General features: G+C 47.6%; 6 protein-coding genes across 6 annotated transcripts; 4 read left to right on the top strand and 2 right to left on the bottom strand.

The window, feature by feature from the left end:
* Positions 1–198: 198 nt before the first annotated feature.
* RPA12 (DNA-directed RNA polymerase I core subunit RPA12) lies at positions 199–576 on the top strand (the record flags this gene model as incomplete). The annotated part of the gene is made up of 1 exon (XM_002552293.1): positions 199–576. The coding sequence occupies one exon, from the start codon at positions 199–201 to the stop codon at positions 574–576; it is 378 nt and encodes a 125-aa protein (XP_002552339.1).
* Positions 577–812: 236 nt separating this feature from the next.
* On the top strand, positions 813–2,495 carry CCT5 (chaperonin-containing T-complex subunit CCT5; the record flags this gene model as incomplete). Its single annotated transcript, XM_002552292.1, has 1 exon — positions 813–2,495. One exon carries the CDS (start codon positions 813–815, stop codon positions 2,493–2,495), a length of 1,683 nt encoding a protein of 560 aa, XP_002552338.1.
* A 170-nt stretch (positions 2,496–2,665) lies between these two features.
* On the bottom strand, positions 2,666–4,021 carry ARP3 (actin-related protein 3; the record flags this gene model as incomplete). The annotated part of the gene is made up of 1 exon (XM_002552291.1): positions 2,666–4,021. The coding sequence occupies one exon, from the start codon at positions 4,019–4,021 to the stop codon at positions 2,666–2,668; it is 1,356 nt and encodes a 451-aa protein (XP_002552337.1).
* Positions 4,022–4,314: 293 nt separating this feature from the next.
* On the top strand, positions 4,315–11,718 carry TOR1 (phosphatidylinositol kinase-related protein kinase TOR1; the record flags this gene model as incomplete). Its single annotated transcript, XM_002552290.1, has 1 exon — positions 4,315–11,718. The coding sequence occupies one exon, from the start codon at positions 4,315–4,317 to the stop codon at positions 11,716–11,718; it is 7,404 nt and encodes a 2,467-aa protein (XP_002552336.1).
* Positions 11,719–11,753: 35 nt separating this feature from the next.
* YAE1 (Yae1p) lies at positions 11,754–12,227 on the bottom strand (the record flags this gene model as incomplete). The annotated part of the gene is made up of 1 exon (XM_002552289.1): positions 11,754–12,227. The coding sequence occupies one exon, from the start codon at positions 12,225–12,227 to the stop codon at positions 11,754–11,756; it is 474 nt and encodes a 157-aa protein (XP_002552335.1).
* A 191-nt stretch (positions 12,228–12,418) lies between these two features.
* RFC2 (replication factor C subunit 2) lies at positions 12,419–13,489 on the top strand (the record flags this gene model as incomplete). Its single annotated transcript, XM_002552288.1, has 1 exon — positions 12,419–13,489. One exon carries the CDS (start codon positions 12,419–12,421, stop codon positions 13,487–13,489), a length of 1,071 nt encoding a protein of 356 aa, XP_002552334.1.
* Positions 13,490–13,518: the final 29 nt, after the last annotated feature.

The following is a 13,518-nucleotide window of genomic DNA, read 5'->3' as shown; positions in this document are numbered from 1 at the left end:
GGAAACCGGCCACGTGACACGGTCGAGAAAGCATCACGTGCTGAGAAACAATCTCATCACGTGGGATAGCCGAGCGCTCCACGTGACACATCGAAAAATTTACGCTCGTCGTCGCCGGCCCCATCTCATCTCATCTCATCTCGTCTCTGCCCATCGCGCCCCCATCACCACCGTCCCCCACGCCCGCTCCACACACCAATGTCCGTAGTCGGTTCCCTGATATTCTGCGCCGAGTGCGGTAACCTTCTCGACAACCCCTCCGCCGTCGAGGGCGCCCAGCTCGAGTGCGCCCAGTGCGGCGCCGAGTACGCCAAGGCAAAGTTCTCCAACTTGCGCGTCGTCACCTCCACCGCCGACGACGCGTTCCCCTCCGCGCTGCGCTCCAAAAAGTCCGTCGTCAAGACCTCTCTCAAGAAAGACGAGCTCGAGGAGGGCGCCACCATCCGCGAAAAGTGCCCGCAGTGCGGCAACGACGAGATGCATTACCACACCCTCCAGCTGCGGTCCGCCGACGAAGGTGCCACCGTCTTCTACACCTGCACCTCCTGCGGCTACCGCTTCCGTACCAACAACTGAGCGCGCTCCCGCGCGCGAGGCCCGCCATAAACCCTGTACATTACGGGCCCTCTCGCCTGGCCGCGTGCCAACGTATGTACTCATATAGATAATCACTGCACACGAACATCGTCCCTCCCTCCAGCTCTCTTCCATCCAGGTGGCAAAATTTTACCACTTGTAGCGCGTACATCTTCTAGCCGTCGATCCCAAAGCGCATCGCTCCACACCCACCAAACCCCCGTAACAGCGACGCAATGGCTCAGATGCAACCTCAGGGCATGCAGATGCCCGACATGTCCAACGCCATCGTGGCCCAGGACGAGATGGGCAGACCGTTCATCATCGTGAAAGATCAGGGTACCAAGCAGAGACAGCACGGTCTGGAGGCCAAGAAGTCGCACATCCTCGCGGCGCGCTCCGTGGCGTCCATCATCAAGACGTCCCTGGGGCCCCGCGGGCTCGACAAGATCCTCATCTCGCCGGACGGCGAGATCACCATCACCAACGATGGCGCTACCATTCTGTCGCAGATGGAGCTCGACAACGAGATCGCCAAGCTTCTGGTGCAGCTGTCCAAGTCGCAGGATGACGAGGTCGGCGACGGCACAACCGGCGTGGTCGTGCTGGCCAGCGCGCTGCTCGACCAGGCCCTGGAGCTGATTGAGAAGGGCATTCACCCCATCAAGATCGCCAACGGCTTCGACGAGGCCGCCAAGGTCGCGGTGTCGCACCTGGACTCCCAGGCCGACGATATTGCCCACGACAGCGCCTCGTTCCACGACTACCTCTTCAAAGCGGCCAAGACCTCGCTGGGCTCCAAGATTGTCTCTAAGGACCACGACAAATTTGCACAAATGGCCGTTGACGCCGTCACCAGCGTCATGGACCTCGACAGAAAGGACGTCGACTTCGACCTCATCAAGCTGGAGGGCCGCGTCGGCGGCGCGCTGCAGGACTCCAAGCTCATCAAGGGCGTTGTGCTAGACAAGGACTTCTCCCACCCTCAGATGCCTAAAACCGTCACTGCCAAGGAGGGCCACGATGGCGTCAAGCTGGCCATTCTCACCTGCCCCTTTGAGCCACCCAAGCCAAAGACCAAGCACAAGCTGGACATTTCCACCGTGGAGGAGTACCAGAAACTTCAATCTTACGAACAGGATAAATTTAAAGAGATGATCGAATACGTCAAGAACGCCGGAGCCGACGTGGCCATTTGCCAGTGGGGGTTTGACGACGAGGCCAACCACCTTTTGCTACAAAACGGCCTACCCGCCGTAAGATGGGTTGGCGGCCAGGAACTTGAGCTGATTGCGATCGCCACCAAGGGCCGCATCGTTCCCCGCTTCCAAGACCTGTCTCCAGAAAAACTCGGCACCTGCGGAAGAATCCGCGAGGTTGAGTTCGGCACCACGAAGGACCGCATGCTAGTCATCGAAGAGTGCTCCAACTCCAAGACTGTCACATGCTTCATCAGAGGCTCTAACAAGATGATCGTCGACGAGGCCAAGAGAGCTTTGCACGATTCCCTGTGTGTTGTTAGAAACCTTGTTAGAGACTCCAGAGTCGTATACGGCGGTGGTGCGGCAGAGGTTACCATGTCCGTTGCTGTTTCCGAAGAGGCTGACAAGCAGCACGGTATTGACCAATATGCATTCCGCGCCTTCTCTCAAGCGCTTGACACGATACCCATGCTCCTCGCCGAGAACTCAGGCCTGGATCCAATCGAAACTCTAGCCCTCTTGAAGAGCACTCAGATAAAAAACAAGACTTCTACAACCGGCGTGGACTGTCTCGCCAACGACTCCAATAACATGAAGGAGCTGTTCGTCGTGGATCCATTGATCGGCAAGAAACAGCAAATCCTGCTGGCAACACAGCTTTGTAGGATGATCCTGAAAATTGACAACGTCATCATTAGCGGCAAGGATGAATACTAGTCTGCGAAACTGCACATACGAAAGTAAAGTTAATATAAGAATTCATAGCCTTTTCAACAGGCTAGTGGCGCGCACATAGTCTTAGTTTTCTATTTTCTAGATCTACTTGCGCCCTTAACACATGGAAGGGTCTTTCTTTTATACATAACAGTCGATTCGCGGCTGCGAGCTTAGACCATGTTGAAGAGACTAAAGTTTCTGACAATCTCTGGCCCAATTTCCTCGTAGTCCTGCTTTGTGTGACAGTAGCTTTTGAATTCAGCTGTCTGGGCAAGTAGGGAGCCACCAAACCACACGGCGTTCCTTTGTCTCCTGTGCGAAATGACTTGAACGTCAACACCGGTCGACTTTGTTCCGCTCAGATGTTCGCTTAATGCGATTCTGTTGTTTACTATGCCCTTGAGGTCTCTCTGCAGACGACGCCCGAAATCCTTAAACATGGTCGAACCACCAGACAAAACAATATTGTTGTAAAGGCCTTTACGAACATCGATGGGGCAAGCCTGGATGGTCTGATCAACAACAGTTGGAAGGGGTGTTAAGAAGTCAGAAGACGCGATCTCGGGATTGAAGAAGATCTCTGGAGCCAAAAACCTCTCGTATCCCACATCTATTACCTTGCGCTTAGTCTTTTCGCTGTTTTCGACGATAAACTGGGCAAACTTCTGGGGGTCGCGGTCAAACTTGTTGAACTCTTTGACGATGTCTGAGCACACGTAACAGTACTCCTGCTTAATACGTTCCGCGGTTCTGAGAGTGGTATCTTCCTCACCACGCTCTCTCAGTAATGATTGAATGAAAAGAGTAATGTCTCTACCGGCGATTGGGATGTTCTTGATCGCCGAACCGATCACGTAGCCCTCAGCCACAGGGATAACGTGTGTAACACCATCTCCGGAGTCTATAACTGTACCGGTTAACGATCTATCAACGACCTTCGAAGAGGTCCACGACGCGGCGAGGGCCAGAACTGCCTGCACAGCAATGTAGAGCCCGGCGCAGTTGAAACTCTCAAAGAAAATTTCCGCCACTTGTTCACGATTTTCGGGAGGGTTTAGTGGAGGCTCCGTGAGCAGAAAAAAGTGGTCTTCAGGCTCAGTCCTGAGGTATTTGAAAATAGAGTTTTCCCAAAACCGCTCCATATGATCCCAGTTTTCGACCTGTCCGTGTCTAATCGGATAGCTTAACGAATAGGAAGGACCCTGAGAAGCAGCCAAAGCCTCGTTTCCGATGTAGAAATCCAAGTCCTCTGTGCCCCGCTTCCCGGCAAGGTTATTCGACAAGAGCGCTGCAGATGCCAGGCTGTTAAAGGATGTGGCTGAGGTTGAGTTTCCAAAGTAAGGATTTCCCGACCCCTGTGACTGGCCCGCACCTGACCCGCTTCCACCCTGTTTCGTTGTCGAGCGCTGCGCAGTGGCAATAGCGGTAGGGAACACCCATGATGGTGAATCATTTCCAGCAAAACCCAGCTTTGTCAGACCGGTACCATTGTCCATGACAATGGCCGGATTATTTAGATACGACATTCTCAATCGATTGTGAGCCTTAACTAACCCCGAGCACTCCTATTTTAGCGCCAATTCCTAATTGTGACGCTTCTTGAAAAGGGGTTCATCTATAGGTGAAGAACACATTTTTCATACTTCCAGTTCCATATATATCACTTTACACTAAGTCTGGCATTTGAGTTTTTAATTATCCTGATTGTCCAAAATGCAAATACTACTGATATGGGTCTGGAGTGGGAGCTTTTGAGGAATTACAGCATAACCCAGGAGGATCCAAAGAGGCTCTGTACAGGATTGCAAGAGGAATTGAGATGCTGCGGATGAAGCATGACTTGGGAAGGAGGAAGAAACTTATCTCTAACGGACAGAACGGGGAGATAGCTAAAGACTCGTCAGTAGGCTCGGGGGCGGCCGGTGTCGCTTCCGTTGTGGCGGGTACTAGCGGAGCAGCGGAAGCTGCGGAAGCCGCTGCGATGACAGTAGGCGGATCGCTAGGGGCAGGGGACGCAGACTCAGACACAACATTTTTGGCATTTACAATGATCTTCAACAAGCTGAAAAACCCTAGCGCACAAGAACGCAGTACGGCGTCCTTTGAACTCAAGAACAGTCTGGTGTCGCTGGCGCGTGAAGTCTCAACAGAGCAGTTTCAACGATTCAGCAATGACATTAACAACAAAATCTTCGAACTGATTCACGGTACGACATCCTTCGAGAAATTGGGTGGCGTGCTAGCCGTTGACACCCTGATCGAATTCTATGCACAGTCAGATGAACTGCCTAACCAGACATCGAGGCTTGCTAACTACCTTCGCGTTTTAGTTCCTTCAAACGACGTAGAGGTAATGCGTGCCGCTGCTGCAACTTTGGGAAAGCTTGCAATCCCTGGCGGTACCCTCACGTCAGATTTTGTCGATTTTGAGGTCAAAACTTGCATCGAGTGGCTGACTACGTCGCCAGAAAACTCTTCATCTAACTTTAAGCAAGAGCTCCGCAAGCATGCTTCCTTGCTCATCATTACGGCCATTGCCGATAACTCGCCATACCTGCTGTACCCTTACATTAACTCTATTTTAGACAACATATGGAGAGCCCTTAGGGATACGAAGCTCGCTATCCGCGTTGACGCAGCTCAAACACTCTACAAATGCATGGCAATAATTCAGGAAAGAGACTCTAAGCTGACTAAAAAATGGTTCCAGAGGCTATTCGAAGGATGCGCGTACGGTCTGCAGCTGAACGGAAATGAAGCAATTCACGCGACTTTGTTGGTATATCGGCAGCTGCTTTCTCTGCAAGGGAGCCACCTGCAAGAACAATTTGATGAAATGTATGAGATGACAATGCGGTATAAGGACCACAAGTACAACGTTATACGCAAGGAAATTTACGCAATACTGCCGCTTTTAGCTTCTGCAGATCCTCAATTGTTCACTGACAAGTACCTGGATCACGTAATGATTCATTACCTCACGCTTTTGAAAAATATGCATGCTTCCCCTACAAACAATTCGGACCGGGCTGCAATATCAGTCTCAATAGGCGACATCGCACAACAGGTTGGCTCTAATATAGCCCCATACATGGACTCGATTTTAGATAACGTGAGGGACGGTTTAATGACTAAGTTCAAGCTACGCAAGGAATTTGAAAAAGAGCTGTTCTACTGCGTCGCAAAGCTAGCTTGCGCAGTTGGGCCAGTTCTAGCAAAATACTTGAACCGTGACCTTCTCGATCTGATGCTGGCATGCCCCTTGTCTGACCATATGCAAACAACATTCTCCACAATTATTGAGAAAATTCCAGCTTTATGCCCCACGATCAACGAAAAGGTCTTGGACATGATCTGTCTCGCGTTGTCTGGCGAAAAGTTCAGCCCTCCTGGTGCGCCTGTACCCTTAAAACCACTCTCACCGGAGAAGGCTAGACATTACCGGGATCACTTGATATTCAAAAAGACAGGTGAGCTGAATGACGACAGTTTGGATGTCCACTATTTGAACCAAGCTTTGACAATGCTGCACAAGATAAATTATAGATATTCTCTTGTGGAACTCGTAAGGTTAATCACGATATCGTACATCGAACACGAGAACCCGCAAGTTAGAAAACTCGCAGCCCTGACATCATGCGATTTGTTTGTGAAAGATTCAATCTGCAAACAGACTTCGCTGCGAGCTCTCAACACAGTTTCCGAGGTTCTGAGTAAGCTGCTAACTGTCGCCATAACAGATCCAGTTGTTGAAATTAGGTTTGAAGTTTTGAGACATCTTGACGCCAGTTTTGATCCTCAGCTTTCACAACCAGACAATGTTCGGTTGCTATTTATGGCCCTGAATGATGAAGTCTTTGCAATCCAGATGGAGGCGATGAAAATAATTGGTCGTCTCTCGATAGTCAACCCTGCTTACGTTATACCATCGTTAAGGAAAACGTTGCTACAGCTTTTGAGCCAGCTGAGTCATTCTAATATGTCTAGGAAGAAAGAAGAAAGTGCTTCCCTTATTAGCAATTTGATAAGCTCCAGCAAGGACATCACAAAACCGTACATTGAGCCAATCCTTGATGTTTTGTTACCCAAATGCAAAGACGCATCCTCGGCCGTAGCCTCCACTGCCCTGAGGGCTGTTGGAGAACTTGCCGTCGTCGGAGGGGAAGAGATGACTCTTTTCTTGGACCAATTGATGCCGCTCATAATTGACACCTTTCAAGATCAATCAAACTCTTTCAAACGTGATGCGGCTTTAAAAACGCTTGGTCAGCTGTCAGCGTCTTCGGGTTATGTTATCAAGCCGTTGCTGGACTACCCTCAGCTATTGGGCGTTTTGATAAGCATTCTAAAATCAGAAAGTTCACAAAATATCAGACGCGAGACAGTCCGCTTAATCGGGATTTTAGGAGCGCTTGATCCATATAAGCAGAGAGAAGTTGAAAGAACATCGAACACGAACATAACAGCAGAGCAAAATGCGCCGCGTATCGACGTTGCTCTTCTCATGCAAGGCATGTCGCCTTCCAACGACGAATATTATCCTACAGTGGTAATAGCAACTCTAATGAAAATCCTCAAAGACCCCTCACTGTCTTCTCATCACACATCTGCCATCCAAGCAATAATGCACATTTTCCAGACCTTGGGCGTGCGCTGCGTCTCCTTTTTGAAGCAGATTATCCCTGGGATAATTAACGTCATGCGGACGTGCCCACCATCCTTGTTGGAATTCTACTTTCAGCAGCTGGGAATCCTAATTTCGATTGTGAATCAGCACATAAGGCCGTTCGTGGCCGAGATTTTTGAAGTGGTGAAGGAGTTCTTTCCTATCGTCAAACTGCAGATAACTATAATATCTGTGATTGAGTCATTCTCCAAGGCTTTGAATGGCGAATTCAAGCTGTTTCTTCCTACTACTCTTACCCTGTTTTTGGACGTACTTGAGAAAGACAAGTCCAGTAGGAAATCTGTCTCTGTGAGAATTTTGAAGTCTCTTGTTGTCTTCGATTCAAATCTCGAAGAGTTCTCTCACCTGGTTATTCCAACAATAGTTAGGATCGCAGAGTATGGTGCCGGTTCGTTGAATAGAGTCGCAATAATAACCCTTGGAAGGCTCGCAAAAACCGTTAACCTTTCAGAAATGTCATCCCGAATTGTACAAGCTCTCATACGTGTGCTAAATTCTGGGAATGCGGACCTGATAAAGGCGACTATGAATACTTTGAGCTTACTGCTTCTTCAGATGGATGTTGATTTTGCAGTTTTTATTCCAATAATTAACAAGACTTTAGTCAAAAATCAAATTCAGCATACAGTGTATGATCAGCTGGTTAACAAGCTTTTGAACCATGAAGCACTGCCAACAAACATAATCATAGATCGAGACTTTGACGTTGTCAGTAAAGAAATCGCAGAAATTGAATTGCCCTCCAAAAAGCTGCCTGTTAATCAGCTGGTATTGAAAAATGCTTGGGACTGTAGTCAACAAAGAACTAAAGAAGACTGGCAAGAATGGATTCGCCGTTTGGCTGTTCAACTCCTTAAGGAGTCGCCTTCGCATGCGCTAAGAGCATGCTCAGGTTTGGCAGGAATATATTACCCCTTAGCTCGCGAGCTCTTCAACGCTTCTTTTGCAAGTTGTTGGACTGAGCTATACACTCAGTATCAAGAAGATCTGGTGTCGTCTCTCTGCATGGCGCTTTCTTCTCCCAACAACCCTCCTGAAATCCATCAGACTCTTTTGAACCTTGTGGAATTTATGGAACATGATGATAAGTCCCTTCCAATTCCTGTCCCAACTTTGGGCGAATATGCCCAAAAGTGCCATGCATACGCAAAGTCCTTGCATTACAAGGAGCTGGCCTTCATTCAGGAACCTAGCACTTCAACTATTGAGTCATTGATAAGCATAAACAATCAGTTGCATCAAACAGACGCCGCCATTGGCATTTTGAAACACGCTCAACAGCATCACGACCTTCAGTTGAAAGAAACATGGTACGAAAAACTTCAAAGATGGGAAGACGCACTGAACGCTTACAATCAACGTGAACTCGCTGGCGAGGATTCTATCGAGGTTAGAATGGGTAAAATGAGATCTTTACACGCCCTGGGTGAGTGGGACCGTTTATCAGAGATGGCCGCAGAAAAATGGAGTACATCGAGCATGGAAGTTAAGAGGATCATTGCCCCTCTTGCTGCAGGTGCCGACTGGGGCCTTGGTCAGTGGGATAGAATTGGTCAATATATTGATGCTATGAAAAGTCACTCACCAGACAAAGCATTTTTCGATGCAATTCTGTGCTCTCATCGGAACAATTTTGATGAAGCCGAAAAGCACATATTTGAAGCTCGAGACCTATTGGTCACCGAAATATCGGCGTTAGTAAATGAAAGCTATAACAGAGCTTACAGTGTAATTGTTCGAGCGCAAATGATATCAGAGCTAGGGGAAATTATTGAATATAAAAAACTACCACCTGCTTCTGAAAAGCGTGCGGCTATCAGAAAGACGTGGAACAAAAGACTACTCGGCTGTCAGAAAAATGTTGATGTCTGGCAGAGGATTTTGCGAGTGCGCTCCCTTGTGGTGAAACCTAAACAGGATATGCAAGTCTGGATCAAGTTTGCCAATTTGTGCAGGAAGTCGGGAAGAATGGGGCTGGCCCAAAAAGCCCTCAACTCCCTCTTGGAAGATGGCGGCGACCCTGATCATCCCAATACTGCGAGAGCCCCCCCTCCCGTTGTATACGCGCAGTTGAAGTACATGTGGGCCACCGGTTCTCAAAAAGAAGCTTTGCGGCACCTTATCAGCTTCACGTCAAGAGTTGCACACGATCTTGGTCTCGATCCAAGCAACATGATAGCCCAGAGCGTACCACAAAATAGCACAATTCCGGCTCATCACATCGAGGAGTATACTAAGCTTCTTGCACGGTGCTTCTTAAAGCAAGGTGAATGGAGAGTATCGCTTCAAACCAATTGGCGCATGGAAAACCCTGATGCAATTTTAGGCTCCTATCTGTTGGCTACACACTTTGATAACAGATGGTACAAGGCATGGCATAATTGGGCCCTGGCAAATTTCGATGTCATATCAATATCATCAAGAGGAAATGACGACAAAATGCTACAAAATGGAACAGGCGAATTCGGTATGAATGACAGCGCTTTACAAGAACCCGAAAGCTCATTGGAAGTGGAAAATGATGGAAATACGCTGAACAAAACCTTATTTCCTCCTGAACTGGTTCAAAGGCACGTTGTGCCGGCTATCAAAGGATTTTTTCATTCAATCCTTCTCTCAGAGTCAAACTCTCTACAAGATACACTAAGGCTACTGACATTGTGGTTCAAGTTTGGTGGTATCCCAGAGGCAGCGCAGGCTATGCACGAAGGTTTTAATCTCATCAAAATTGACAACTGGTTAGATGTTGTTCCTCAATTAATCACGCGTATTCACCAACCAAACCAAACTGTTAGCATGTCCTTACTTTCGTTACTTTCTGACTTAGGTAAAGCACATCCTCAAGCACTGGTCTATCCGCTAACGGTCGCTATCAAGTCCGAGTCGGTCTCAAGACAAAAGGCAGCTTTATCAATCATAGCAAAAATGAGGATCCATAGTTCGATTTTGGTTGACCATGCGGAAATTGTCAGTCATGAGCTGATTCGTGTTGCTGTGTTGTGGCACGAGCTATGGTATGAAGGTTTGGAAGACGCAAGCAGACAATTTTTTGGTGAGCACAATACTGAAAGGATGTTCGCAACACTTGAGCCCTTGCATGAAATGCTAAAGAGAGGACCGGCTACTTTGCGTGAAATTTCATTCCAAAACTCTTTTGGAAGGGACTTGAATGACGCATATGAGTGGGTAATGAACTACAAGCGCAATAAGGATATCACAAACCTGAACCAAGCTTGGGACATATATTACAACGTGTTCCGTAGAATCAGCAGACAACTCCCCCAGTTACAAACCTTGGAACTGCAACACGTTTCTCCCAAACTGCTTGCCGCTCATGACCTCAGTTTAGCGGTTCCGGGGACGTACCAGGCTGGAAAGCCGATAGTGCGCATCTCTTACTTTGAACCTGTATTTTATGTGATTTCGTCTAAACAAAGACCAAGACGTTTATCTGTAAAGGGCAGTGACGGAAAAGACTACCAGTACTTATTGAAAGGCCATGAAGACATTCGGCAAGATAATCTTGTTATGCAGCTCTTTGGACTGGTTAACACACTGCTACAAAACGATCCCGAGTGTTTCCAGAGGCACCTGGATATCCAGAGATACTCTGCCATCCCACTGTCACCAAAATCTGGTTTATTGGGCTGGGTTAATAACAGCGATACATTCCACGTTTTGATCAGGGAACACCGTGAGGCCAGGAAAATACCCCTCAATATAGAGCACAGGATAATGCTGCAAATGGCTCCAGATTACGACAACCTCACGCTTCTACAGAAGATTGAAGTCTTCACGTATGCGCTGGATAACACTCGAGGCCAGGACTTATACAAAGTTTTGTGGTTAAAGAGTAGGTCGTCCGAATCTTGGCTAGAACGCCGTACTACCTACACAAGATCGCTTGCAGTGATGTCAATGGTCGGATACATTTTGGGACTGGGTGATCGACACCCAAGCAACTTGATGTTGGACCGCATCACTGGAAAAGTTGTGCATATAGACTTTGGTGACTGTTTTGAGGCTGCTATACTAAGAGAAAAGTACCCAGAAAAGGTCCCTTTCAGGCTCACCAGGATGCTCACATACGCAATGGAAGTTAGTGGCATTGAGGGAAGCTTCCGCATAACTTGCGAAAACGTTATGCGGGTTTTAAGAGACAACAAGGAGTCGCTAATGGCTATTTTAGAAGCGTTCGCCTATGATCCATTGATCAACTGGGGTTTTGATTTACCCACCCAGACAATCGCAGAGCAAACAGGTACTGAATTGCCTTTGGCGAACCCTAGCGAGCTCTTAAGAAAGGGTACGATTTCGATTGAGGAAGCCGCAAAAATGGAGATTCGGCAAAAGGCGGAGATCAGGAATGCCAGAGCTATGTTGGTTCTCAAGAGAATCACGGATAAGCTAACCGGAAACGATTTCCGCAGGTTCCGTAGTTTGGATGTTCCAGATCAAGTTGAAAAGCTAATTCAGCAGGCAACTTCTGTTGAAAACCTTTGCCAACACTACATCGGGTGGTGCTCATTCTGGTGAAGGTATCCAAGACGGTATTCCGATTTTTTTTCTGTTCACAAGTATCTTTTTTGGTGCTCCGTCAGGATCTTTTCCCACTTATCTATTGGGTTGGGAACGCCCAGCAAATTACAGTTCTCGTCGAAATGTTTTGTACTAAGCACTTTGTTAATTTTGAGCTCCTTCTGAGCTTCCATCAAATCGTCTGTGAGCTTTTCGTCGAAACGCCCATGCAGCATCCCAAGTATATAAAGTCCTCCAAGTACTTTCCCAACTCTTTTGCCCAACACCGCGCCCTGCTCGAACGAGTCGTCAAACCCCTTTTGCAAATTTTCCTCTTTTGAAGACGATATTCCGTCGAGGTATCCTCTTTTACTGTGAATCAACCGAAGCTTCCTTACCTCGACTGTTTCAGTAGATCCAATAGCCTCGGGGGCACCATCAGACTCGGATCCCCAGATATCATCATCCGAGCTAGACATTGACATAGATATAACCTGTCTTGAAGTCCTTTTCTTGTCAGAAGGCATTCAAGCGTTGTAGAACAAACGGCGATGAGCTTACCGTTCGAGCCACAGCTTTCTTTAATCATCAATAGTAAAAGTGTTGATAGCACTATTGACGGCAATGTATGTCTAAGTGTTGTGGTGAAGAATCTCGACATACTAAACTGAACACGAATCAAGGCAGTAGGGTCAAGAATAATTGAGAGCTATTTTCGATGAGCTCAGAGGGATTTTTTGCCAAGCGTCAAAAACTGAGTCAGCCGGAAAATCATGGGGATGATTCGAAACCCTGGGTAGAGAAGTATCGTCCCAAGAAGTTGGAAGATGTCACTGCGCAGGATCACGCGGTCAATGTGCTCAAAAAGACGCTACAGTCTGCCAACCTACCTCACATGTTGTTCTATGGACCTCCAGGAACAGGAAAAACGTCAACTATCTTAGCTCTCACGAAAGAGTTGTACGGCCCGGCACTCATGAAGAGTCGTGTGCTAGAGCTAAACGCGTCAGACGAGCGTGGTATAGCAATTGTTAGGGATAAAATCAAGAGCTTTGCCCGCTTGACCGTCTCAAAACCCTCCCAAAATGACCGGGAAAAGTACCCCTGCCCTCCATACAAGATCATCATATTAGATGAAGCAGACTCGATGACTGCAGATGCTCAAAGTGCACTCAGGAGAACTATGGAGAACTATTCGAATGTTACGCGTTTCTGCCTCATCTGTAATTATGTCACAAGAATCATTGACCCACTCGCATCCAGGTGTTCCAAATTCAGGTTCAAACCTCTTGATTCATCAAATGCTCTGAGCCGTGTTCAGTACGTTGCGAAGGAAGAAAGGCTCCAATACGATGAGCATGTTTTGGAAAAAATTCTAGACGTTTCTCAAGGTGATCTGAGAAGGGCTATTATGCTGCTACAGTCGACCTCCAAGATAGTTAAGCATTTGGATCCGCCACAAATCACAGCGCTGACAGTTGATGAGCTCGCAGGAACAGTGCCAACGGAGTTGTTGAATGAGCTTGTGGCCAAGATTGCGACAGCAAATCTGGAGACTATCAAGATCAATGTTCGCGAAATGATAAAAAGCGGTTGGAGCGGCGCGTCCGTTGTAAACCAGCTTCACCACTATTACATCAATAGCGACCAGTATTCTACCGCCTTTAAAAACAAAGCATCATGGCTCATTTTTGATGCAGACTCTAAGCTAACAAACGGAAGCAACGAACACATTCAGCTGCTTAACTTAGCAATGAAACTTGCAGACTTATACAGGAAAGGCTTGTGATATAAAATAATACGTAAATTAGCATCGCA

This window comes from Lachancea thermotolerans, assembly GCF_000142805.1.
Source record: "Lachancea thermotolerans CBS 6340 chromosome C complete sequence".
NCBI lineage: Eukaryota > Fungi > Ascomycota > Saccharomycetes > Saccharomycetales > Saccharomycetaceae > Lachancea > Lachancea thermotolerans.
This window is presented reverse-complemented; position numbering and strand designations above follow the sequence as displayed.